This window comes from Ictidomys tridecemlineatus, chromosome 4 (assembly GCF_052094955.1).
Source record: "Ictidomys tridecemlineatus isolate mIctTri1 chromosome 4, mIctTri1.hap1, whole genome shotgun sequence".
NCBI classification, from domain to species: Eukaryota; Metazoa; Chordata; class Mammalia; order Rodentia; family Sciuridae; genus Ictidomys; species Ictidomys tridecemlineatus.
In genome coordinates, this window is record NC_135480.1 from 58,090,390 (window position 1) to 58,115,670 (window position 25,281).

The 25,281-nt window shown below is 35.5% G+C and overlaps 1 protein-coding gene across 5 annotated transcripts in view; it reads left to right on the forward strand.

Moving 5' to 3' along the window:
• Positions 1-25,281, forward strand: part of LOC101955567 (tripartite motif-containing protein 5) — a 184,037-nt gene that overhangs the window by 20,555 nt on the left and 138,201 nt on the right. For 2 of the 5 annotated variants that reach the window (XM_078046581.1, XM_078046582.1), the window contains 4 exons: positions 4,770-4,792; positions 6,134-6,234; positions 6,507-6,533; positions 6,790-8,013. In XM_078046581.1, the coding sequence (XP_077902707.1) occupies positions 4,770-4,792; positions 6,134-6,234; positions 6,507-6,533; positions 6,790-7,331 (693 nt within the window). In that variant the 3' untranslated portion in view covers positions 7,332-8,013. Of the gene's footprint in view, positions 1-4,769; positions 4,793-6,133; positions 6,235-6,506; positions 6,534-6,789; positions 8,014-25,281 lie in introns of those variants that run through there. The other 3 variants (XM_078046590.1, XM_078046587.1, XM_078046583.1) reach the window with 2 other exon arrangements.

Consider the following 25,281-nt stretch of genomic DNA (forward strand, 5'->3'; position numbering starts at 1 on the left):
CTCCCCTCCCTCTCACTTCCCTCTACTTAATTTAAGGTAACTCTATTCTTCTCTAGTGCCCCCTACTTATTGTGAATTAACATCCACATATTTTTATTGATTTTTTTTTAAAAATTGACAGTGGAATGCATTACAATTTATATTACCCATATACAGCACAAATTTTCATATCTTTGGTTGTATATAAAGTATATTCACACCAATTTGTGTCTTCATACATGTACTTTTAATAATGATGTCTATCACATTCCACCATCATTGCTAATCCCCTGCTCACTCCCTTCCCCTCCCACCCCTCTCCCCTATGTAGAGTTCATCTATTTCTCCCATCCTCCCCCTCCCTACCCAACTATCAATAAGTCTCCTTATATCAGAGAAAACATTCAGCATTTGTTTTGGGGCGGGGGGGGGATTGGCTAACTTCACTTAGCATTATCTTCTCCAGCTCCATCCGTTTACCTGCAAATGTCATGATTTTTTTCTCTTTTATTGCTGAGAAATATGCCATTGTGTATATATGCCACATTTTTCATCCATTTATCTACTGAAGGGCATCTAGGTTGGTTGCATATTATTTTAATTGGCACAAAATGTGTATATTTATCACATACTTATGTCTTTTGACCAATATGCACCCAGTTCTTCCTGTCCTTCAGCCCTTGACTATCCTCATTCTAATTATCCACTTGTATGAGATCAATTTTTGACTATTACTCATATTTAAGTGAATTCAGACAGTATTTTGTGTGTGTGTGTGTGTGTGTGTGTGTGCGCGCGCGCGCCTGATTTGTTTCATTTAATGTAAACTCCTCCAGGTTCATCCATGTTGCTGCAAATGACAAGATTTCTTTCTTTTTTAATGCCAAATAGTATTCCAGTGTGTGTGTGTGTGTGTGTGTGTGTGTGTGTGTGTGTGTGTGTGTGTGTTTATCCATTGTCTTTAGCCTTTCATCCTTTGATGGGTGCTTAGGTCAATTCCAAATCTTGCCTATTGTGAATAGTACTTTAGTAAACATGAGAGAGATCTCAGGGACATACTTATTCATATCCTTGGAATATAGTCCCAGTTGTTGGATGACTAAATCATTTTTAAATTTTTGAGGAGCCTCCATATTATCTGTCATCATAGCTTTGCTCATTTACATTCCCCCCAACATTGTGCCAAGGTTTCCTTTTCTCCGTGTCCTTGCCGATGCTTGCTTTTCCTTTGTGATTATAGTCTTCTTACCAAGTGTGAAGTGGGATCTCTCAGTGTAGTTTTAAGTTGTGTTTCCTTGATGATTAGTGATTTTGAGCATTTTTTTTATATATTTGCAGTCTGTCTTCTTTTGAGAAGTGTCTGTTCAAGTCCTTTGCCCGTGTTTAAATTGGACATTTGTTTTTCTACTATTCAGTTATATATATATATATATATATATTATGTATATATTTTGGATATTAAGCCCTTATCTAGTTTATGGATTGAAGATGTTTTCTCCAAATCTGTAGCCTGCCTTTTCATTTGGTTATTTCCTTTTCTGTGCAGAAGCTTTTTAGTTTGATGTAATCCCATTTGTCTAATTTTGGTTTTGATGCCAGGATTTGGGATTCAGTCAAAAAGTCATTACTCAGACCAATGTCATAGAGTTTTGCACTGTGTTTTCTTCAAATAGTTTTACAGTTCCATGTGGTATGTTAAAATTTTTTAGCCACTTTGAAGTGATTTTTGTATATAGTGTGATACATTCTCAAATTCTATTCTTTATGTGGCTATCCTGTTGCTCCAATGCAATTTATTCAAGAGACAGTCCTTTCTCTTCTACCTATCAATCCTACCCCCAGCACTATTGGTTGACCCAAGAGGCACTCTAGCACTTAGGTACATCCCTAGCCCTTTTATTTTATTTTATTTTTTTTATTTTGAGACAGGATTTTGCAAAGTTGTCCAGGCTGGCTTGTACATCTGATCAGCCTTCTAAGTCACTGGTATAATGGGCAAAGCCACTGTGCCTGGACCTTCTGTGTACTCTTGGTACACAGTGTATTCAAAATCAACTAACCATAAATACATTCTCCCCCTACCTCTGAGCTCCCTATTGTATTCCATTGACAAGTGTGTCTGTTTTCACTGCCATTGTTTTGTGTCTTGATTAGCATAGCTTTGTTATAGATTTTAAATTCAGTGTGATGCCTCCTTTTTTGCTCTTTTTGCTGAATTTAAAGTTTTACAGTATTTCTCTATATCATTTCTTTCAACCCATGAGTACAGATATCTTTCCATTTTGTGTGTGTGTGTGTGTGTGTGTATGAGTGTGTCTTCAATTTTCTTAACAACTGTTTATAGGTTTTAGTGTATAGATCTCTCACTTCCTTGTTAAATTTAAGTATTTTATTATAGCTATTATGAATGGGGGTTTCTTAATTTCTTTTGGATAGTTTGTTGTTAATTGATTTATAGAAAATCAATTGACTTTTGTATATTGATTTTACAATCTAGAACTTTACTGAATTAGTTTATTTATTTTAATAAATGTGTGTGTCTGTGTGTGTGTGTGTGTGTGTGTGTGTGTGTGTGTTTGTGAAATCCTTGGGGTTTTCATTGGATAAAATCGTGTTTTCTGCAAACAGGGAAAATTTAACTTCCATGTTGGATATCTGTTTCTTCTTTCACTTACCTAAATGCTTGGGCTACAACTTTCTGTACTATGTTGAATAAAAGTGGTGAGAATGGGCTTTCTTGTCTTTTTCCTCATCTTGGAAGAAAGGTTTTTCTGTTGAATATAATATTAATTCTGAGTTTGTCATGTATGGCCTTTATTGTGTTAATGTGTATTGTTGTGTAATTAATTTGTTGAGAGTTTTTATTGTTAAAGGATATAGAACTTCAAGACAGGGTTTTTCTGCATCTATTGAACCCATTACAAGGTTCTTGTATTTAATTCTGTTAATGTGGTGCATCACATTTAAAATTTGTATGATGAAGCATCCTTGAATTATGAGTCAGTGTCTCACTAAGTTTCCTATGGCCTCACTGAATTGCTGAGGCTGGCTTTGGACTGGTGGTCCTCCTGCCTCACCATACCAAGCTGCTGGGATTATGTGGACATGTGCCACTGCACCTGGCTTTTAAATTTTTCTTTCTTTGGTCAATTTAGTTACAGTTGTCTACCTTTCTAAACTCTTTTTTTTTTTTTTTACATACATGACAATAGTGGATTTTTTAACTCTTAAAGAACATCTTTTTTTTGTTTGATTTTCATCTATTGTTAACCTTTTTATGTCAACTTATTTTTGCTTTATCTTTTCTAAGTCTATTTGACAATCTGTATTGTGATAAGGATTTGGAGACTATAGTATTCAATGCAGGCACTGATATAATTGTGTTTACATTTACCACTTTTTTATTTGTGTTCTATATTTCTTCTGTAGTTTCTAGGTCTTTTTCTTCCCTTAACTGCCTTCTTTTTTGTTAAATAAACATATTCCAGGATAGAACTTTAGTCTTTCTGGTTTCCTAGCTGTATTTTTTGATGTCTTAGTACTTGATCTGGTGATTAACAAATGCACCCTATTCTGTCTCAATCTGATTCACATCAATACTAACTTAATTCCTGCAAAATATAGAAACTTAGCAATAATGCTTCATTTCCTTCCTCCTTCTTTGTGATCTTATTGTTATTTATATATTACACACATATGTTATAAGTTATCAAAGTAGTACTTATTTATTCTGTTAATAATACTTTTCTAAATTATTAAGAAATAATTTGGGAAATGAACTATAGAGTCTTTTATAGTTTATTTTTTTCTATGAATTTGACCCACTTGTTGAAGGAATTTAGGTTGCAAAACATCTCAAATATTGTGCCAGGCACAATGGCACATTCCATAACCCCAGCTTCTTTGGAGGCTGAGGCAGGAAAAACTTAAGTTCCATGAAGGTCAGTCTCACTAATTAAGCAAATCTCTGGGTTTAATCTCCAGTGCCCATTCCCTAAAAAAAAAAAAAAAACGGGTTATGAACTCCCGTTTTTACCCCGTATACAGATATACAGATTGCAGAATCACATCGGTTACACATCAACTGATTTACATATTGCCATACTAGTGTCTGTTGTATTCTGCTGCCTTTCCTATCCTCATAACACATTTGAATCAAAGGGTGAAATATGATATGTCAAGAACTACATAATGTTTTGAACAACCAACAATAAAAATTTTTAAAAAAAGAAAAAAAATAGTGAACAGTAAAAAAAAAAAAAATGCATATCCAAAAAAGAAAAAGAAATCATGTGCCAGCAACACACTCTACATTTTCATCTGGGATTACATATATTTCCCTTCATTTTTGAAGAATATATATATATATTTGGGGGGCCTTACGTGGAATTCTGGCATTTCCCTCTTTCTTTCAGTCTTTTACTCAACTTTGATTATCCAGAGTCTGCTTATACTTAGCAAATAATAGTATATCAGTTTATGTGTATGTTAAATAAGTGAAAGAATTGTATATTATTTAAATTATCTCATGGGAACCATGTAATGTCTGGCATGAATTTGTCTTTTTTTTTTCCCTGTGGTGCTGGGGATTGAGCCCAGGGCCTCATGCATGTGAGGCAAGCACTCTACCAATTGAGCTATATCCCCAGCCCTTGAGTTTATTATTTTGTTCATCACACTGGGACTATCTCCATTCTCAGCATAACAGGGGCTGGTGACAATGTGATGAAGCTTGGTCAGTGAGGACAGTCTATGATTTTGTAACTTCTGTTTTTCTCCCTTCTTTCTAGGATGTGAATGATGTCATGAAAAGGTACGTGTGTGATACCAGAGATGATCTTTTGTGTAGTAAGAAGAGATTTGTACTTAGTAGAATTATCTAGCGTTCAGTTAGAATACAACATCTCCCAGGTCAGGGAAATTTAGATATAGTATTATCTTAAATTTATAGTCACAAATCACAATTTGAGTATTGTATAGACTAGACAGATTCTATGATGGGGACTTGGGTTGTGGAGGTCAGAGTTTGAAACAGTAGTTGTCCTGGGGATAAGATGTTCCAACATCAGGCCCCCTGTGGCACCAGCATTTCTTGCCCTCATGTGCCTACTTCTAGCTCTGGTTGCAGTTTTAATGGCTGCTTTATTTACTGTAGGCAAGATTTTTCTTCTTTGACTGATAAGTACTAAGAATTACTCTTTGGGACAATTCCTGGATATTTGTATGTTTCTTCTGGGAATAAAATAGACCAGGGGTGGTTTTGTGATTTCTATTTAGATTTTCACAAACAAACTAGAATCTCTGGATTATTATACAATTTTGACTGGGGAAGTTGGTCTGTCAGGGATAAAGTGTATGAAAGATTCTATATGTACAGGCATCTTCCAGTTGCATGATAAGGAGTCTGAACCATCAGGAACTAAGTTGAGGGTGCCAGAAGGCACTGCCTTGGTGTGTAAGGATAGCAGCACACGAGAATCAGTTGATCTATGTGCATTACATACTTGTGGAAAGGTGCACCTTGGTATCTGAAAGTGCACACCTGCCGGGCAGCATCAAGCTCTTTCCAGAAACATATAATTCAAACTACACTGACTTTTGTGTTTATAGTATTGCCCTTGCCAATGTTTGCATTTTCCCCAGAGAATATGAAACCTTAGATGTCACCTGAGGGCTTCCTATTAGCGATAAGCTTTGAACATTTCCAGATATGATTCTTACATTTCTTATTTCTCAAATACCCAGGAGCCAGGACCTGCAGTCTTAGTTTCTGAACATTTTCTCCAGAACACACACTCATAGCACTGATTTTCCTCATATTCTTTTTTCTTAGACACTAGAGTTTCGTAAAATCCAATATTTCATCATTGACCATGCATTCTAGGAGGTAGAGAGAGAGGAGCAACTTGATTCGTTTTAGAAATTATGCTTCTGAGATGTTAAGCCCCTCACAAGATCACAAAGAAAGTAAATAGGAGGGTGACCATGAAACATTTCTTAGGAGTTCAGAGTTAGGAATCTTCCCTCCCCTTCTCAGGATCCTTGGTGAAGAAAGTTCAAGTGCATCAATGGGGTGAAATGATGGGAAGAAATCGTTGTTGTCAGGGTGGGGACCACAAGGTCTGAAGTGTGGGTCAAGTTTTTCCATCCCTAGACATAAGAACTTAATGCTGAGGAAGCCAGAAACTTTCTCCAAGGAACAAAGAAGAGTATTCCGAGCTCCTGATCTGAAGGGGATGCTGCAGGTGTCTCAAGGTGAGAAGAGCTAGGTTAAGTGTGTGATTCTAGTGGTGGCAGGTGATAGATGGGGAAGAAGGTGTGGTTTCTAGGTATGGGTAGAGGAGACAAGGGAGAGTGGACTCTGTGCTCATGATGTGATCATATTTAATGGGGAGTGGCCATTCATCCTCACTTGCCAGTTTACTGCCCTATGATATCCCTCCTCCTTTTCCTAATCTGGAAAGGGAATGGATTTCAGTGCTGACACTTTTGCTTATATTTCACACTGTGGATTTTTATCATTTCAGAGCTGACAGATGTTCAACGCTACTGGGGTAAGCAGAAATTACTGTGTCATAAGCCACAGTCTTCTCAACGTCTTTCAGAATTGATTTCTCCGGTAGTTCTCATGTTTTAAGGTCCATTTTGCTCCTTCCAACAGTCACTCACATACCTTGTTTCTGCAGTGTTCTATCTCTATGACTTCTGATCAGAGTTTTTCCCACTTTTTAAGTTCTTCTCAGGATTCCTTTTGTAACATCACAAATAAAGCTAAATCGTATCTTTGATGTGACTCTAATTTTTCTACAGTTCGCCTGACACTGTCTCCAAGCATCAATCCAAATATTGTCATTTCTAAGGACCAGAGACAATTAAGATATGTAACCCAATACTCGCGCAAGCGTGGGAATTATCATGAAGGTGTTTTGGGCTACCCACCTGTCACATCAGGAAAACATTACTGGATGGTAGATGTGTCCAAGAAAAGTGCCTGGTCTCTGGGGTTGTGTGATGGAAAATATTTCGAATCTGCATCTGTCCCTGGACAAAGTAAAAACTATCAACCTACATGTGGCTACTGGGTTATAGGTCTTCACAGATTTCTCTATAATGCTTTTTGTAAGAATGGTGCCCATTATCCTTTGAACTTGGTCCTCTCTCTGGCTGTTCCTCCACAACATATTGGGGTTTTCTTAGATTATGAGACTCGTGAACTTTCATTTTACAATGTTACAAACCATGGGTTTCTCATCCATAAATTCTCCAAATGTTTCTTTCCTAAAGAAGTTTTTCCTTACTTCAATCCTGAGACATGTCCAGAGCCCATGACACTACACTGGCCAAGCTCTTGAAATTTCTTATACCCTCACCCAGTCTGTGCAGTACCTCTGGCCCTTTTGTGCATCCCATGCCCCTGAGCTCATCTGCACCATTTTAACCACCTTTCCTTGCTGTCTTCAGCCTTTCTGTTAGGAAGTCTTTCACTCATAAGTATACATAAGGATATATAAATCCTCACATGAGGATTTATCCCAATATCTTGTTTATCTCTCCTAGGGAATCTTAATTCATCATCTTTCATGCTTCCAAGGAAAAAAGACCAATTCCTCATTAAATAATCTCATTATTGAGGTAACACCTCTGCCAGATCTTTAAAACTCTATTCTTTTTTTGCCACTGACAGAATGTTTAGGAGAGTTTTCTACCACCTTTCTATATTATTGAGGGCTATGCATAGGAGTACCTCTATAGAATGACCCCTTAACATTATGACAGTTTACCCATGATGCTTCTTATTTATCAAGGAGTTAAGAAGATGTGTTCTAAGTGGCATATACTAAGAATAGGTGTTTTTGTTTTTGGTATGGAGTATCTAAGTTCAGATTCTGTCCCTTTACTGATTAGCTGTGTAACTTTGAATAACACCAAAAATATGGGTGTGCTTATTTTTTATGTAATGATTTTTTTGTAATGATTAAAAAATTGTACCTGATACTTTGGATCAGTGTGAGAAAATAAATGAAGTACAAAGCATCTTTTGAAGTGCCTGAGTGAGTATTTGTTCTATTAATTACTAGAAAGTATCAGTGGTATCAGTATTCCATGAAACAGGTTGTGTGGAGGGGAGCTAGGATTGACTTTTTACTGGAGTCTCATTTTTATGTTTCAGATAATACTACCAAGTCCACTTATGTGCCAAGTATATATTATGCATCTTACTTTTTAACAATTACAGGTGGGTTTTGTTTGTTTATTTTTTTTTCTAATTCTGTTGTTTCCACAAGTTGGTCCCTATCAAATAAAGGAAATTAAATTTTAAGGGATTTAGATTACAATTTAAAGTAAATAGATAAATAATCCTTATGAAACTCACCTCATATAATATTGTGAAAATTAACCAACAGGGTATTTTTAGTAACTTATGTTGTTTTTGATAAGAAGTAATCCATGGATTGGAAGTAGCTCAGTGATAGAGTCTTGCCTATCATGTGCAAATACCTGGAATTGAGTCTTTAGCACCAAAAACAATAAAAAATAAAAATAAATAAAAAGTTTTAAAAAGTAATGCTGTAGCCTGATGTCCACTCTTTTTAAGATCCTTCACACAATGATAAATAAATGATTTTTAAGAATATGTATTGTGGGGCTGGAGTATTGGTCAGCGGTAGAGCACTCGTCTAGCACATGCGAGGCCCTGGGTTTGATCCTCAGCACCACATAAAAATAAAATAAAGGTATTGTGTTCAACTACAACTAAAATAAAATATTTTTTAAAAAAGGATATTATTGGATTCATATTTGATGACAAAATATAAAATTTTTATGATAAAAAAAGTTAAAAGAATTTACACTGAGAAAGCCTGCACTACAGAGTATCCTCAGCAAAATATTCCAGGAGGAGGAAATGAAAAACAACAATGAAAATTAGCAAAGAGAGGAACTATACTACAGGAAAAGCTAATCAAAGAAGAATCCAAGTCAAGTTCAAAACCAAAAACAAACCAAAATGTCCAGGAATACAAATCATATTTCAATAATAACTCTGAATGTGAATGGCATAAACTTATCAATTAAAAGACATAGACTGACAGAATAGATCAAAAAACAAGACCCAACAATATGTTTCCTTGAAGAGATTCATCTCACAGGAAAAGACATCCAAAGACTGAAGGTGAAAGTGTGGGAAAAAACAGACCACTCACATGGACTTCATAAACAAGCAGGGGTTTTCATCCTTATATCAGATAAAGTGGATTTCAAACCAAAGTTAATGAAAAGGGATAAAGAAGGACATTTCACACTGCTTCAGTGATTCATACTTCAACAAGACATAACAGTCATAAATCTATGCCCCAACCAATGGGGCATCTATATATGTCAAACAAACCCTTCTCAAATACAAAAACCAAATAGATCACAACACAAATATACTGGGTAACTTTAATACACCTCACATCTCTTACCACTGGATAGATCTTCCAAAATAAAGCTAATCAAAGAAACTATATAACTCAGTAATAAAATCAATAATTTGGACTTAACAGACATATACAGAATATTTCATATATAAATGAATGAATACACTTTCTTCTCAGCAGCACATGGATCCTTCTCCAAAATAGACTATATGTTATGCCACAAAGCAAGTCTTAGCAAATACAAAAAAAAAAAAAAAATAGAGATACTAACATGCATTCCATCTCACCATAATGAAATGAAATTAGAAATCAATGATAAAATTTAAAAAAGAAGCTACTCCAACATCTGGAGACTAAACAATATGCTACTGAATAATGAATGGATAACAGGAGACATCAGGGAGGAGATAAAAATTCTTGGAGGTAAATGATAACTCCAATAAAACTTACAAAATCTCTGGTACACTATGAAGTCCTAAGAGGAAAGTTCATTGCATGGAGTCCATTAATTAAAGGAAGAAAAAGTCAACAAATAAATGACTTGACATTACAGCTCAAAGCCCTAGAAAAAGAAGAACAAACCAACACTAAAAGTAGTCAAAGACAGGAAATAATTAAAATCAAAGAACAAATCAATGAAATTGAAACTAAAAAAAAAATTTAAAAAAAAATGACATAACAAAAAGCTGGTTCTTTGAAAAACATAAATAAAATTGACACTTAGGAACTCTAACAAAAAGAAAGAGGGAGAAAACTCAAATTACTAAAATTTGTGATGAAAAAGGAAATCTCACAGCAGACACTATTGAAATACAGAAAACAATCAGAAACTATCTTGAAAATTTATACTCCAATAAAAATAGAAAACCTTGAAGACACTGACAAATTTCTAGAGACATATGATCTGCCCAACTGAATCAAGAGGGCATATAATTAAACAGATCAATTTCAAGCAAGGAAATAGAAGATACCATCAAAAGTCTACCAACCAAGAAAAGCCCGGGAGCAGATGAATTCACAGCTGAGGTCTACAAGACCTATAAAGAAGAATTACTACCAATACTCCTCAAATTATTCCATTAAATAGAAAAGGAAGGAACCCTTCCAAACTCATTCTACAAAGCTAGTATCATTCTGATACCAAAACCAGGCAGAGACACATCAAGGAAAGAAAATTTCAGACCAATAACCCTGATGAGCATTGATGCAAAAATTCTGAATAAAATTCTGGCAAGTTGCATACAAAAAATATTAAAAAGATAGTGCCCCATGATCAAGTGAGGTTCATTCCATGGATGCAAGGTTGGTTCAACATACAGAAATCAATAATATAATTCATCACATCAATAGACTTAAAGATAATAATTATGTGATTATGTCAATTGGTGCAGAGAAAGTATTTGACAAAATACAGCACTGTTTCATGTTCAAAAGTCTAGAAAAACTAGGAATAGTAGAAATATACTTCAACCTTGTAAAAGCTATCTATGCTAAACCCAAGGCAAACATCATTCTAAATGGTGAAAAATTGGAAGCATTTTTTCTAAGAACTGGAACAAGAACAGGGATGCCCGTTTTCACCACTTCTATTTGACATAGTCCTTGAAACTATAGCCAGAGCAATTCGAAAAACAAAAGAAATTAAAGGGATACAAATAGGAAAAGAAGAACTCAAGCTATCATTATTTGCTGATGGCATGATTCTATACTTAGAGGATCCAGAAAACTTCTAAAATTAATTAATAAATTCAGTAAAGTAGTAGGATATAAAATCATACCTATAAATCAAATGTATTTCTGTACATCAGTGATAATTCTCTGAAAGAAAAATTAGGAAAACTACCTCATTCACAATAGCTTCAAAAAATAAATAAATATGGGCTGCAGATGTGGCTCAAGCGGTAGCGAGCTTGCCTGGCATGTGCGAGGTGCTGGGTTCGATCCTTAGCACCACATACAAATAAAGATGTTGTGTTCGCTAAAAACTAAAAAATAAATATTAAAAAAAATTCTCTAAATAAATAAACAAATCAAATAGTTGGTAATCAACAAAAGAGGTGAAAGACCTCTACGATGAAAACTACAGAACACTAAAGAAAGAAATTGAAGAAGACCTTACAGGATGGAAAGTTCTCCCATGCTCTTGGATAGGCAAAATTATTATTGTCATAATGTCCATACTACCAAAAGCACTATATAGATTCAATGCAATTTCAATTAAAATCCCAATGTCATTCCTTATAGAAATAGAAAAAGCAATCATGAAACTCATTTGGAAAAGTGGAGACCCAGAATAGCCAAAGCAATCCTTAGTAAGAAAAGCGAAGCAGAAGGCATCACAATACCAGACCTTAATGTATACTATACAGCTATAATAACAAAAATGGCATGGGATTGGCACCAAAATAGACATGTAGACCAAAGTATAGAATAAAAGTCACTGAGACAAAGCCACATAAATATAGTTACCTCATACTTAAAGAAGGTACCAAAAAAATACAGCTGAGAAAAGATAGCCTTCTTCTCTTAGGAGATCTGGAAATCCATATGCAACAAATTGATTTTTTTAAAAAATTTATTGATTTTTTTTAAATAAATGACAGTGAAATGCATTATATTTCTTATTACACATACAGAGCACAATTTTTCATATGTCTGGTTGTATATAAAATATGTTCACTCCAATTCGTGATTTATACATGTACTTTGGATAATGATGTCCATCACATTCCACCAGCCTTACTAACCTGCCCTCTCCTTTCCCCTCCCACCCCTCTGCCCTATCTAGAGTTCATCTTTTCTTCCCATGCTCCCCCTCCCTACCCCACTGTGAGTCAGTCACCTTATATCAGAGAAAACATTTGGCATTTGTTTTGGGGGGGATTGGCTAACTTCTCTTAGCATTGTCTTCTCCAGCTCCATCCATTTACCTGCAAATGCCGTGATTTTATTCTCTTTTATTGCTGAGTAATATTCTGTTGTGTATATATGCCATATTTTTTTTATTCATTCATCCACTTAAGGGCATTTAGGTTGGTTCCACAGTTTAGCTACTGTGAATTGTGTTGCTATAAAAATTGATGTGGCTGTGTCCCTGGAGTATGCTGTTTTTAACTCCTTTGAGTATAGACCAAGGAGAGGGATAGCTGGGTCAAATGGTGGTATCTCTCATCATGCACAAAACTCAACTCAAAATGGATCAAGGACCTAGGATTTAGTCCAGAGACCTTGCGCCTAATAGAGGAAAAAATAAGCTCAAATTTTCATCACATCTAATTAGGCCCTAACTTCCTTAACAGACTCCCAAAGCACAAGAAATAAAATCAATAATTAATAAATAGGATAGACTCAAACTACAAAGCTTCTTTTCGGAAAAAAAAATTAATGAGGTGAACAGAGAGCCTATATTTTGGGAGCAAAATTTTGCCCCACACACGTTAGATAGAGCACTAATCTCTGGATACATAAAGAACTAAAAAAACTTAACACAAAAAATAACAAACAATCCAATCAATAAATGGGCTAATGATCTGAACAGACACTTCTCAGAAGAACATATACAATCAACCAACCATATATTTTTAAAATGTTCAAATATCTAGTAATTAGAGAAATGCAAATCCAAACTACTCTAAGATTTCATCTCATGCCAGTCAGAATGGCAGTTATCAAGAATACAGACAACAATAATGTTGATAATGATGTGGGGGGAAAAGGCACACTTATACATTGCTAGTGGGGCTGAAAATTGGTGCAATCACTATGGAAAGCAGTATTCCTTAGAAAACTTTCAATGGAACCACAATTTGACCCAGCTATCCCACTCCTCAATCTATACCCAAAGGACTTAAAATCAGCATACTATGGTAATGCAGTCACATCAATGTTCATAGCAGCTAATTCACAGTAGCTAAACTGTGGAAGCAACCTTATACCCTTCAATAGATGAATGGACAAAAAAACTGTGGTATATATACACAAGGGAATATTACTCAAAATTAAAAGTGAATAAAATCATGGCATTTGTGGGTAAATAGATGGAGCTGGAGAATACAATGCTAAGTAAAATAAGCCAACCCCACAGAAACAAATGTTAAATGTTTTCTCTGATACAAGGATGTTGACACATAATGGGGATGGGGAGCAGCGTGGCAGAAATAGACAAACAGTAGATAGGGCAAAGTGGAAGGAGGGAAAGGGAGGACACATGGAGGTAGGAAAAGTGGTGAAATGAGATGAAAATTATTACTCTAAGTACATGTATGAAGACCCAAATAGTGTGATTCTACATTGGGTACAAGCGGAGATATGAAAAATTGTGTTGTGTATGTGTACTATGAATTGAAATGCATTCTGCTACATACATAGCAAATTAAAATAAATAAATAAATAAAATTTTAAAAAGCATATATATTAGTTTTATTTTTAAAATTGTTACCCCCACTTTGTTTTAAAAAAAGAAATAACTAACTAGATTAAAGGATCACAGATTTTTAAATTTAAAAAATTGAAAATAAGTGTTTCTGTATAAAAAAAATGTTAACTTCACACCTGTTTAGTCTTTTTTCAGACATCTGTATTAATTCTGTTCCATTGAAAGTCCTTTTCCCTGTTTTAAAATAAATTTTCATGTGTATTAATCACAGTGATACAGGGAGTTAGAAGCAAATTTGAGGATTTCTGAACAGTAATATGGTAAGTGTTTTCTTTACCCTTATTGTAATGAAGAAAAAAGCTGGTTCTTCAGTGAGCCATTAGGGGATTTGTTTCTGTGATGAATGTTCATGCATGGTGTGGTGGGATTCCCATATATTTTGACATTTTTTTTGTTTCAAATTCTTCCCCAATTGAACTCTTCTAGAAGAAGAAGAAGGAGGAGGAGGAAGAGGAGGGGGAGGAAGAAAAAGAGGAAGGCTGTTTGGTCAAGTAGTATCTGTTCTCAGCAGTTCTTTGACATAGGAATTCCCAAGTTCTTCATCTTTGGGTGAATTTTGATGAGAGTCCAAGATAGACAATGCCCAACTGCTGTGTGTGTGTATGTGTGTGTGTGTGTGTGTGTGAGTGTGTGTGTGTGTGTGTGTGTGTGTGTACACACGGGCACACTCGCTCACCTTAGTACTCATCCTTGGAAACTGGAGAAAATCAAATCTATGAATTTTCCTTTAAATCTTGCCTTTCTGTCACCCCATTGCTCTGATCACTGAGATGTTCAGTCACTAGAAACAATTGGTACTATCTTAAGTTCTTGACAAGTGACTCTCCAAGGATGTCCATGTCTTTCCATGTATTGAAATATCCAGTACCCGGTTCAGAATGATGTTTGCAGTTACGAGGAAATAAAACCCAGAAATTGTGGAAACAACAGAAGAGAGAGAAATGTACTGCAGGGTATCTATCCACTTTTTGACAGAGGATCCTGGTCTCAGAAATGAAAACCTCTGCAGAAAAGAATAGGAAGCCTCTAAATGATCTCAGCTTCAGTCTTTCTTATAAGAGGCTGGAGAGGCATCCTGGCCTCACATAGTCCAGTGAAAACCAACTGAACTGCTGTCCATCTGTGTATCAGTTCTAGGGTTTTCTCATTACCTCTGAATCTCTGAGTAGCAAAAAAACATGCTCTCTTGCATTTCTGATGTCTTAGGACGGTACTGTGCCAAGAATTAGGTCCCATGAGAGGACTGAATGAGCTCTTCAATTAGTAGAATTATCCATGGACAATGTGCAGTCTGTGTACCTTGAGACATTAACAAATAGTGATCAGAAGTTTGTCGACCTGGGGTTCTGAGGTCCTCATTGCAATAGACATTGCACTCACCTGCACAGGATGCCAGTGACTTTCCAGTTTTCCCAAACACAGTGCTACACAGTCTCTGTATCCTGAATTTTAATATCTCCATGTTTTTCAATGCCAAGTATATTTTTATTTTCAGTGCCTGCAGTCACTACACCCCTCTGTCATGCCTCTACTAAATTGTATGTCCTCCCAGCCTAGGGTCTCGTGTCTTATTCGCAAAAGAAGATTCTTTTCAATTCTTCTCAGTATTGCTTTATTTCTGAGACTCTATAGGTACATTCTTGGACCTATTCTTCTATAGTAGAGTCAGAGATATTAGTTGTAAGTAACCGTCTCACATATATATGCAATCAGGTAAGTCAAAAGTCTGCAAAGTAGACTGGGAAGGGTGGATATTTCCACTCTAATAAAAGGCAGTCTGAAGACAAAAATTTTACTGTAATTGCATGAAACTACCATCCTATGGAGAGTAATCTGATTTACTCAAATACTACTATTTCAACTGTCAGTTGAAACAAACATATAAAAACAAAAACAAAAACAAAAAAACCTTCAAAGCAACATTTAGAGCATTTGACCAAATATTGGCACATCTCATGGCCCAGTCAGGATGACAAATAAAAATTGCCAAGACCAGTTCATTCATTATCAACTTGAAAATTTAGGAACAACACTCCAGCACATAGACACAGGCAACAACTTTTTCAATAGGACTCCAAAATCTCAGGATATATGCCAATAATTAGTAAATGAGATGGCATGCAATTAAAAAGCTTCTGTGTGCCTCAAAGGAAACAATTAGGAATATGAAAAAAATATGAATGAGAGAAAACATTACTCTCTACTCTTCTGAGAGAACATGAATACCTAGAATACATAAAGAGCTCAGGAGGTGGCCCTACCTACTGGGCCCACTCTGATGGTAATCCTGTTTTAGAGACACCTTGGAGAAGTGGGATTACCTCTTCATCCCTAGGAAGTGGCCCAGTCCCTGAGGCCTGGAGTAGCAACCTCATGGCTGAGATTTCTGGCATGTCAGGCATGTCCAGTGAAACTGAGGAGACAACCTCATTTTCACAGGCCTAGAATCTCTGCACCCATGGTGGGAATGGCACCTGAACTCTGAGGAAGAGCAAGATAAAAAAAAAAAAAGGAAAAGTGAAGGAAAAAGAAAGGGACTATTTTAGTGCCCGGGTGGTGTGGGAACTTTTATTGCACAGTGATGGAAATGTGGTTCATATTAGGAATTACCCTTTCTAAGATGTGAATATTAGTGAATGCATCTACCAGAGAACATACAAAGATAATAGAATGACATGCCCCTGCTTAGAGAGCAGTGAGTTCAGAAGATAATTTAGGACTTCAGAGGCAATATCCAAAACCTTAGAGGATCCCTCATCAGTGGGAAGACAGCTCAAGCTATCAGAGAGTCTGACAGTGCCTCCAAAACTGGGAACAGCCAGTACAATCTGTCACAGGCAAAACTGAACACAGCAGACTCTCCCCCACTGGAGATGAATTAAAGAATAGTAAAGAAGTTTTGCTCCAAAGTTTTTCTTTCTGAACTAATAGAGCTTGAACATCATCATTGGGTACCTACAACTTTGCATTAAGTAGCATCAAGCCTGCAGGAGTGGCTTTTGCATTGAAAATACCCATCAAATTTTAACTCCATCTCTGTGATGTATTTTATAGAGTTCTTCATATGAACTATATGCCAATCACTGCAAGGGAAGGAATGGAAATTGGGCACAGTGATACACCAGAACCAAACAGAACATGAGCCACACTTAGAATAAGTTTTGAAGAGGTTGATCTTTTACCATCCCTGACAAATTTGCAGTCATTAAAACAGCTTTTCAAGATAGGAAGTTGGACCTTGCAAGCAAGTCACAACAGCTGCATTTTCATGTGTTTGGCAGGGATCTCTTGTCATCTCTTCGAGGTGTCCAGTCAAAGCTTTAGAGACTGAGGCTTCTCTCTTAGTTTTGATTTTTTTTTTTCTGAGTCCTCACTCAGCCCAAGCGTTAAACATACTACATCTACCTAGGAGAAACGTAACTAGTTCCCATTGCCCAAGGCAGCCAGCACCCTACATGAATGCCTGCTCTAAGTTCCATCTTCAGGGATGATGCATTCTGAACTCCTACAGGGACTGAGCTTCTATAGAGAATATATAGCAACAAGGTCCCCATGAAATTCCTACCTAAAGTGATGGCCATGTGGTTTCCTGTGACCTGAAAAGCAGGTGGCCTAAGACATTCCCCAATGTCTCTGGAATGTTGGAGAGGACAGAGTTCATCTACTTGTAGTACAGATTTGCTGCCCCTCCCCAAACAGGAAGCCTATTTCCTCAGTGCCACAAGGAAATCATTTCAGAAAGAGAAAACCCAGCCATCATTAAGACTACAAACGGAAGTAAAACAAAACATCCAAACCAAGGTCTTCTGCTTTAATAAAAACCTATTATGACCTCATTTATTTTTCCCAAAAGAGCCCTTTTTTTCTGAATTTCTGGATCTATCTCCAACTATATTTGCTGGTCTGCACTGGAAGTCAATAGTCTCCTCAAGTTCTATCTCCTTGTCATAGAATGATTGATATCAGGAGAACCCCTTTTTCCCAGGGCCAGGTCCCCCAGCACTCAGCCCCTACGTGGACCCTGAGTAAAGAGAGTCTGCATTGTTTGATGAAATATTAGAGCCAGTGAAGGCCTTTCTCTTCACTAAGTGACTGCACTTTTTAACTTTGAATCTTATCTTTTGGTGAACCAGAAGGAAGTATCTATTCAGAAGAAACCAAGAATAATTTCAAACTGGGAAAGATTATAGTAAGAGGTAAATAAAAACAATTTTGAATTTGCTCATATTCTCAGGTCATTTGGGTTAGAACTCCCATTCCCTCATAGAGGATAAAAGCCATCATATTAAGTAATTTCTCTTGAGACAGAATGTCACTGGGAGTTTCAATAGCCTCTGGATATTGAACCTCTAGGAGATTCAGCTCTAGATAAATCAGACAGCATCAGTTGAGGCAGAATTCTAAGAAGACTAGTACCATTCTTGTATTATTCAGTATTCTTTCAGTTGTCTTTTTCTGTAAATATTCATTAATACTATCCCAATACAACTAAGGCTTCCTAGATTATTAATATAATCTGCAAGTTTGTCTTCAAAATTTTGTTACCCATTCTCAGTACTTTGCCTAATTAGAAACTGAATCTTTAAATCTATGAACCACAATAACTTTTTTTCTCTTTATAAGTTAATTATTTCAAAGCTCTGTGCCACCTGGCCACCCAGAGAGAGGCCTACCCTATGCTCACCCACACTGGGGTTCCTTATTCACTAAAGCGTAACTCCACAGCCCAACCTCAGGGTATGTATAAGCTTGAGACTTCCTCTATCACAAAACTGGGATATTGCCACTTCTATCAAGGGACAACAATAAGGAACTGGTAAGACATCACCAAGATCCCTGTGGCCTGGCTGCACCAGAGTTATCTCTATTAGGGGTGCAAACAGTGATCCTGTTGCTGAGGTAACAGGGAGTCTTGCATGGGATTGCCTCTCTCTTGTTTCTCCTACTAACAGTCAACTTCCTATAATTACCTTTTAACTAGTCATATAATCTAATACCTCTATATTCTCACATCCTACCTCATAAATATCTCAGAGAACCCTCTAGCACCACCTTCTATCATTAAAAACTGTATACCATTATGCAAACCTATTGACTATATGGTAGAAGATAACCAAACTCATCATTTCTAATTATAGCAACAAAATTGTAAATGTAAAAATAGAAGCTAACTGATCTATGGCTGTACATTGGGTACATCAAGTGCTGTAATATTGATGTCCCCCTTAAAGGTGAGGTATTGGTAACCTGCAGGGACACTATAAAACAATAGGGCAGAAGCTGTGATATCTCAGGTCTACACTGCAAGAGAGGAAGATGCATAGATATCATGAAAAAACAAGGTAGGAAAGTGCCCCAAACAAACCAAGATTCTACAACAATAGAATCCATAGGTAGTTCAGTAGATGAAATGTTAGGGAAGGAGTTCAGAATATACATAATTAAAATGATCTGGGAGTTAAAGAACAACCTAAGTAAGCAAATACAGGCAAAAATTGATCACTCCAATAAAGAGATAAGAGAACAAATACAGTCAACCATCAATCACACCAAAAAAAGAGGTAAGAGAGCAAGTATAGGTTGCAAGAGATTACTTCAAGAAAGAGATAGAGATTCTGGAAAAAAAAAGAAATCCTTGAAATGAAAGAAATAATAAGCCAAATAAAACACTCAAAAGAAAGCATTACCAAAAGACTAGATCACTTGGAAGATAGGACCTCAGAAATAAAGACAAAATATACAATCTTGAAAATAAAGTTGACCTCACAGTGAAGATGCTAAGAAACCATGATCAGAATATCCAAGAATTATGGGATGCCATCAAAAGACCTTATTTAAGATTTATTGATATAGAGGAAGTTTCAGAGATTCAAATCAAAGGAATGCAAAATCTCTTCAATGAAATAATATCAAAAATTTTCCCAAGAATGAAGAATGAATTGGAAAATCAAATACAGGAGGCCTATAGGAAACCAAGTGTACAAAATTACAACAGATCTACACCAAGACACATTAAAATGAAAATGCCTAGCATATAGAATAAGGATAAAATTTTAAAGGCTGTAAGAGAGAAAAATCAGATTACATATAAGGTTAGACCAATTCAGATCTCAGCAAATTTTTCAACCCAGACCTTCAAAGCCAAGAGATCCTGTAACAGCATGTACCAAGCTCTAAAAGATAATGGATGCCAACCAAGAATCTTATATCTAGCAAAACTAAGCTTCAGATTTAATGACGAAATAAACCCTTCCATGACAAACAAAAGCTAAAAGAATTTATGCAAAAAAGCCTGCACTACAGAACATTCTTGGCAAAATATGCCACAAAGAGAAAATGAAAAAAAACATGAAAATCTGCAAAAGGAAGAACTACAACAAAGGAAAATCCAACCAAAGGAGAAACCAAGTCAAGTTAAACATAAAAAATAAACAAGAATGACTGGAAATACAAATCATGTCTCAATAATAACCCTGAATGTTAATGGCCTAAACTCACCAAACAAAAGTCATAGGCTTGTAGATTGGATTTTTAAAAAGACCCAACAATATGCTGTCTTCAAGAGATCCATCTCATAGGTAAAGATGTCCACAAACTAAAGGTGACTATATATAAACAAGCAGGGGTTTCCATCCTCATATCAAATAAAGTAGACTTTAAGCCAAAGTTAATCAAAAGGGATAAAGATGGACATTTCATACTGCTTAAGGGAACCATATAACAATAAGACATAACAGTTATAAATATATATGCCCCCAAAAATATAGCATCTACATTCATAATCAAACTCTTCTCAAGATCAAGAGTCAAATAGACCACAACACAATAACATACCTCTTTCACCACTGGATAGATCTTTAATACAAAATATAAACAAAGAAACTATAGAACCCAATGATACAATCAATAACTTAGACTTAACTGATATATAGAAAGTATATTATCCATCAGTGAGTGAATATACTTTCTTCTCAGCAGTACATGGATCCTTCTCTAAAATAGACCATATATTGTGCCATAAAGCAACTCTTCGAAATTACAAAAAAATAGAAATATCAGACCACAATGGAATAAAATTAGAAATCAATGATAAAATAAAAAATAAAAGCTACTCCAACACCCGGAGACTAAATAATATGCTATTGACTGAACAATGGGTTGCAAAAGATATCAAGGAGAAGATTTAAAAAATCTTAGAGGTAAATGAGAGCACTGATACAACATATTGAAATCTGTGGGACACTATAAGGGCAGTTCTAAGAGGAAAGTACATTGCATGGAGTTCACTCTTTCAAAGAAGAAAAAGTCAACAAATAAATGACCTAACATTATATCTCAAAGCCCTAAAAAAAGAAAATATCAACATAAAAGCAGTAGAAGACAGGAAATAATTAAAACAAAGCTGAAATCAGTGAAATTGAAACAAAAACAATTGTAAAAATTGACAAAACAAAAAGTTGGTTAATTGAAAAATAAATAAAACTGATGAACAGCCATGTTAATGAAGAGAAGGAGAGATAAAACTCAAATTACTAACATCTGTGATGAAAAGGTTAATATCACAACAGACACTACAGAAATACAAAATATAATTAGAAATTATTTTGAATGTTTTTACTCCAAAAAATGGAAAACATCAAAAAGTCACTGACACATTTCTAGAGGCATATGATTATGCTCAAACTAAATCAGGATGATATATACAATTTAAACAGATTAATTTTAAGTAAGGAAATAGAGGATGTCATCAGAAGCCGACCAAGAAAAGCCCAGGACTGAATGAATACACAGCTGAGTTCTACAATATCTTTAAAGAATAACTAACACCAATACTCCTTAAACTATGTCATGAAATAGAAAAGGAGGGAACACTTCCAAACACATTATATGAGGCAAATATAACCCTGATTCCAAAACCAGGCAAAGACACATCAAAAAAAAGGAAACTTCAGATCAATATCTCTAATGAACATAGATGCTAAAATTCTGGCAAATCTAATACAAAAACAGCAAAAAGATAGTGTACCATGATCAAATGGGGTTCATCCCAGGGATGCAAGGTTAATTCAACATGCAGAAATCAATAAATGTAATTCATCACATCAATAGACACAAAGATAAAAATCATATGATCATCTCAATAGATGCAGACAAAGATTAGACAAAATACAGCACCCCTTCTTGTTCAAAACACTAGAAAAACTAAGGATATCAGGAACATATCTAAACATTGTAAAAGCTATCTATGCTAAGCCCCAGGCCAACATCATTCTAAATGGAGAAAAATTAAAAGCATTCCCTCTAAAAACTGGAATAAGACAGGGATGCCCTCTTTCACCAATTATATTTAACATAGTTACTGAAACTCTAGCCAGAGGAATTAAATAGATGAAAAAATTAAAGGATACGGATAGGAAAAAAAAGAACTCAAATTATCACTTTTTGCAGACAATATGATTCTATACCTAGAGGCCCCCCAAAAATTCACTGGAAATCCTCTAGAACTAACAAATGAATTCAACAAAGTAGCAGGATATAAAATCAACACCCATAAATCAAAGAAATTTTTGTACATCAGTGACAGATCCTCAGAAAGAGAAACAAGGAAAACAACCCCATTTATAATAACCTCAAAAAAATGCATGGGAATCAACTTAACCAAAGAGGAGAAAGACCTCTACAATAAAAACTACAGAACACTAAATAAAGAAATTAAAGAAGACCTTAGAAGATAAAAAGATCTACCTTGTCCTTGGATAGGCAGAATTAATATTTTCAAAATAACCATACTAACAAAAGCAATATATAGATTCAATGCAATCCCAATCAAAATCCCAATGACATTCTCAGAGAAATAGAAAAAGCTATCATGAAATTCATCTAGAAAAATACTTTTTTTTTTTTACCCAGAATAGGTAAAGCAATCTTTAGCAATAAGAGTGAAGCAGTTGGCATCACTATTCCAGATCTTACACTCCACTACAAAGCAATAGTAACAAAAACAGCATGGTATTGACATCAAAATAGACTTGTAGACCAATGGTACAGAATAGAAGACACAGAGACAAACCCACATAATTACAGTTATCTTTTTTTTTCCTAATTTCAGCCGCCATTTTCTTATTTATTTTTTTTTAATTTCTTATATGCACAACAGTTATCTTATTAGACAAAGGTGCCAAAAACATATATTGGAAAAAACATAGCTTCTTCAACAAATATGCTGGGAAAACTGGAAATCCACAAGTAACAAAATAAAATTAAACCTCTATCTCTCACCATACACAAAACTCAACTCAAAGTGGATCAAGGACCTAGGATTTAGCCCAGAGACCTTGCACCTAATGAAAGAAAAAGTAGGTCCAAATCTTCATCATGTTGGATTAGGCCCTAACTTTCTTAATAAGACTCTTATAGTGTAAGAATTAAAACCAAGAATCAATAAATGGGATGGATTCAAACTAAAAAACTTCTTCTCAGCAAAAGAAACAATAAGCAAGGTGAACAGAGAGCCTACAGAATGGGATCAAATCTTTACCAGAAGCACATCAGATAGACCACTAATCTCTAGAATACATAAAGCACTCAAAAACCTTAACAGATAAATAAATAAATAACCCAATCAATAAACGGGCCAAGGACCTGAACAGACACTTCTCAGAAGAGGATATACAATCAATCAACAAACATGAAAAAATTTTCAACATCTCTAGCAATTAGAAAAATACAAATCAAAACTATTCTAAGATTCCATCTCACTCCAGTCAGAATAGCAACTATCAAGAATACAAACAACAATAAGTATTGGCGAGTATGTGGGGGAAAAGGCACACTCATCCATTGCTGGTGGGACTGCAAAATGTTGCAGCCAATCCTTGGAAATCTTGGAATGGAACCACCATTTGACACAACTATCCCACACCTCAGTTTATACCCAAAGGACTTAAAAACAGCATGCTACAGCCACATCAATGTTTATAGCAGCACAATTCACAATAGCTAAATTGTGAAAACACCCAGATGCCCTTCAGCAGATGAATGGTAGGGAAACCTTGGTATATATACACAATGGATTATTACTCAGCTTTAAAAGAGAATAAAATCATGGCATTTGCAGGTAAATTGATGGAGTTGAAAAATGTAATACTAAGTGAAGTAAGCCAATCTCAAAAAACCAAAGGCTGAATATTTTCTTTGATATGAGGGTGCGGACTTATAATGGCAATGGAGGAGGAGCATGGAGGAATGGAGGAACTTTAGATAGGGCAAAGGGTAGGAAGGGTAAAAGAGGGGTAAAGGAGTAGAAAAGACAGTTGAATGAATTAAACATCATTATCCTAAGTAAATGTATAGACATAAATGATGTGAATATACTTTTTGTACAACCAGTGACTTGAAAAATTGAGTCCTACATGTAATATAAATGAATTGCATTCTGCCATCAAAATAGCAAATTAGAATAAATAAATAATTTAATTTAAAAAATAAATAAGTTAATTATTTCAGACATTTTGTTGTAGTGGTATAAAGGTAACTAAAGCTACCTTTAATTACAAATCAAAGTAGTGAAATTATTAGTCTTAAAAAAAGGAAAAGAAAAATATGCATTAGTCCACAACTCTGTAAATATTTTCTATGCCCTGATGTGGTGGCTCTCTCCCATAACCCCAGCAACTCCAGAGGCTCAGGCATGAGGATTGCAAGTTCAAGGCCATCCTCAACAATATAGTGAGACCCTAACCAACTTAACAAGATCCTGTCTCAAATTAAAAACTTAAAAAATTAATAATAAAGACTGTGTATGTGGCTCAATGATTAAATGCTCCTGAGTTCAGTCCCTGTCACCAAAACCAAACAAACAAATAAAAATCTAGGAATGCAACCACTACATAATCTAGCCACCCCCTCCTCAGTATCTATCCAAAAGAATTAAAATAAGCATACTACAGGGATATAGCCACATTAGTGTTTGTCTCTGCATAATTTTCAATAGCCAAGCTATGGAACAAACCTAGGTACCCTTCAACAGACTAATGGATTTAAAAAAAAATGTGTTATATATACACAATGAAATATTACTCAGCCATAAAGAAGAATGGTGTTATGTCATTGATTGGTAAATGGATAGAACTGTATGCTATCATGCTAAGTGAAATAAGGCATGTAGCCAACACAGGACGAGATAGGTTATTTTTTTTAACTATATCATTGTACATGACCATAGTGTAAGAACTGCTGCACCTTACAAAAGGGTGACCTGGCAGATATTCTCTGTCAATAAATCTTTGCTCGAGTCAGAGCTGTGTTTCTCTTGGATATTTGCAACAGCTACCATAACAAAAAGTTTTAAGAAAATAAATAGATAAAGGTTAAAGCATAAGAAAATACCCCCTCCCCATTCCGCTTTCCTCAGGAGAGGTGCACTAGTTGCTGGATAGATCAGCACTC